The 2,379-nt window shown below is 45.8% G+C and overlaps 1 protein-coding gene across 1 annotated transcript in view; it reads left to right on the plus strand.

The window, feature by feature from the left end:
• Nucleotides 1-827: 827 nt before the first annotated feature.
• Nucleotides 828-2,379, plus strand: part of LOC101854570 — a gene marked incomplete at its 5' end in the record, with an annotated part of 51,808 nt that continues 50,256 nt past the window's right edge. The window contains 1 exon segment of the mRNA XM_035969734.1: nt 828-1,942. Within this exon segment, the coding sequence (XP_035825627.1) occupies nt 828-1,942 (1,115 nt within the window).

Here is a 2,379-nt window from a genome sequence, read left to right on the forward strand (position 1 = left end):
TATTAAATTCATGTATTTAATGTCCTATTTACTGGAAAACTATTTGTTTCATGCTGCTTCAACGCGAATTATTTGAGTCTTTCAAGCCCAATGAATGCGTTGTTCGATGGCTACGCTTTTTATAGTACGGTCTAAAATTCATGGCGCAACTTATTGTCAAATGTTTCCTTAAATATCGAACATTGACTCTCCAATTTTTGCACATGACTTGTATCAATTTGTCTAACAGAATAATATTTTGTAAAATCCTGTTACCTGTATTCTAGAAAATTTCATAACAAAATACTAATAAAGAGTCCAAGTGGGTGGTTACTACAGATTTTGAAAGGTTTACATCTGGAGTAATAATATTGCTTTTAAAAGCAAATATTTATTGAACGCATGTTTTGAGAATATTTAGTGCGAAAGAGGTGTTTACTGTATAGTCAATTTCTTATAACAAGTTTTGCCACTAAAAAAAATGTCATTGGTATGACATTAGTATACATGTGTGTGAAAAGTGGGGAGTGCTGTGAATAATCACATTTTCCGAGTGGCGGAGATTCATAGTACAATGTATTTTATATAAATTTATGAAGAACGAATATTTTAATCTAGCCTCAATTTTGTAGAAAAATATAAATAAGTTAAAACAAATTGATGCAAACTGCTGTGCAAAGTGATCACCCTTTAAAAAGATATTTGAAGATCAGTTGTGCCACGAATTTTTGACCACGCTATAGTTGTGTTTCCTCCCGCTCGGGGTATTATTCGTGTTGTTTTCTATTCCCCCTGTGAAGTCGTTCGAAAGTGGCGTGACGTTTTGTTTCTTTTCTCTACTCTTACAGAAAGACTCAGACGCAAAAACAGCATCAGAAGGACCCGAGGCCAAAAAGGCCCGTCATGACGACACTTCCGCTGGTCTGGGAAAACCCCACTTCCGTGGCCCAGAGGCAGGAAACGGTGGTAGGAACAGGAGCCGGGATGGACGTGCTGAGGACAGCGACGGTGATGGCCTTGGTAGGGCCAGGGAGTCCTGCGTGGAGGTCTCGGGTGTCACGGAGCGCAGAGACCGTACAAGTGAGCTGGGCTCTGAAGTTTGTGGTAGCGGCTTGTTACCAGGTGGCCCAGCTTCGTCTTCGTCTCCGTCCCTTATTTCTAGAAACGATTGTTATTCTACCCCTGCTCGAAATTTGTCGCCTGATTGCCCAGCGTCTGTTACCGCCCAGCCGTACTTCCAGGTCACAGGCATGAGCGGGTCCTCTGAAAATAATCACAGCGAACAGCAGCAAAACGTAAGAGGTTCCCATGATCCCCACTTACCACTCACCTGCAAGGATGTTCCCGGCACGTCTCCGCTCCCTGGTTCAGTAGTAGTACCGTCATCGCTGTCGTCTGCTGCGTTCACATCTCAAGGGAGTTCTCGTTGTACGCCCTCGGTGTCTACAGCAGCCAAAGCGGAGTCGGCGACACGGCTAGCTGCTGCATCAGAAGTGGTGGGCGTTCCGGATCCCGCCGCCGACGGATCGAGTCACTCTTCATCTTCCCATGGAGTAAATTCTTCTTCTTCTGTTTGTGTTGTGAATTCTGAAATATCTGGATTATCGTCGATGGATGATTCCTCGCCGCCGAGAAGTACGTGCCATCCCCACGGAGTAACGCCACCACCGACGGAATATATTACCGAATCGCGTTCAAACCCTAGTGCCCCTACGACTGAGCCTGCTGGGGCTACCGAGGGGTCAAGCCCCGGTGACCCAGTAGGGATTGAAAAAGAGGGCGCGCAGGGTTCGAACACGGACCTCCTAGCTGGGCTCTCAGCTCTAGGTGGTCGGCGAGATCCCGCGGCGTTGTTGCGTCGTCTGCATGAGCTGAGCCCCGGCCAGCTGTACTGGTGCTTGGGCCAGGTGGACCCCGACACGGCCCGCGCACAGCACCCGAACAACACCAGGAAGATCATCAGGTACTCCATGGACATTTGTAGTGTCCTTGTGTCTTTATATTACCTTTTGTTTTTAGAAGGTTTTTCGTTTATGGGGCATAAAGGGGCATGATGGGGGCCATGAACAGAATTTTAGTTCATTGATTAGGAGGCGGGCTGCTTCAACAGTCTGTCAGGTGGTTCCGATTTTTAAAAATAAATTTTAAATTTCGGGTACACCAACCCTTTGCCAACCTTCCCGGTGTATAAAGGGAGAAAAACTACCGGGCCCAGACAATCTACACCACTATGTCACGTGCAGATCTATGTCGAACGTTAACACCCTTTTTGCATTAAGCCCTTGTTGTCGCTGAATGCTACTTTTCCCCTATAAAAACATTAGACTTTAGAAGTGCTGAAAGCCAGGAGTAAACAAACATAAGGTTGACAAGGTGTTATAAAATTCCTGCCCTATTTTT

The sequence above is a fragment of the Aplysia californica genome, unplaced genomic scaffold (genome assembly GCF_000002075.1).
Source record: "Aplysia californica isolate F4 #8 unplaced genomic scaffold, AplCal3.0 scaffold00176, whole genome shotgun sequence".
Classification (NCBI taxonomy): domain Eukaryota; kingdom Metazoa; phylum Mollusca; class Gastropoda; order Aplysiida; family Aplysiidae; genus Aplysia; species Aplysia californica.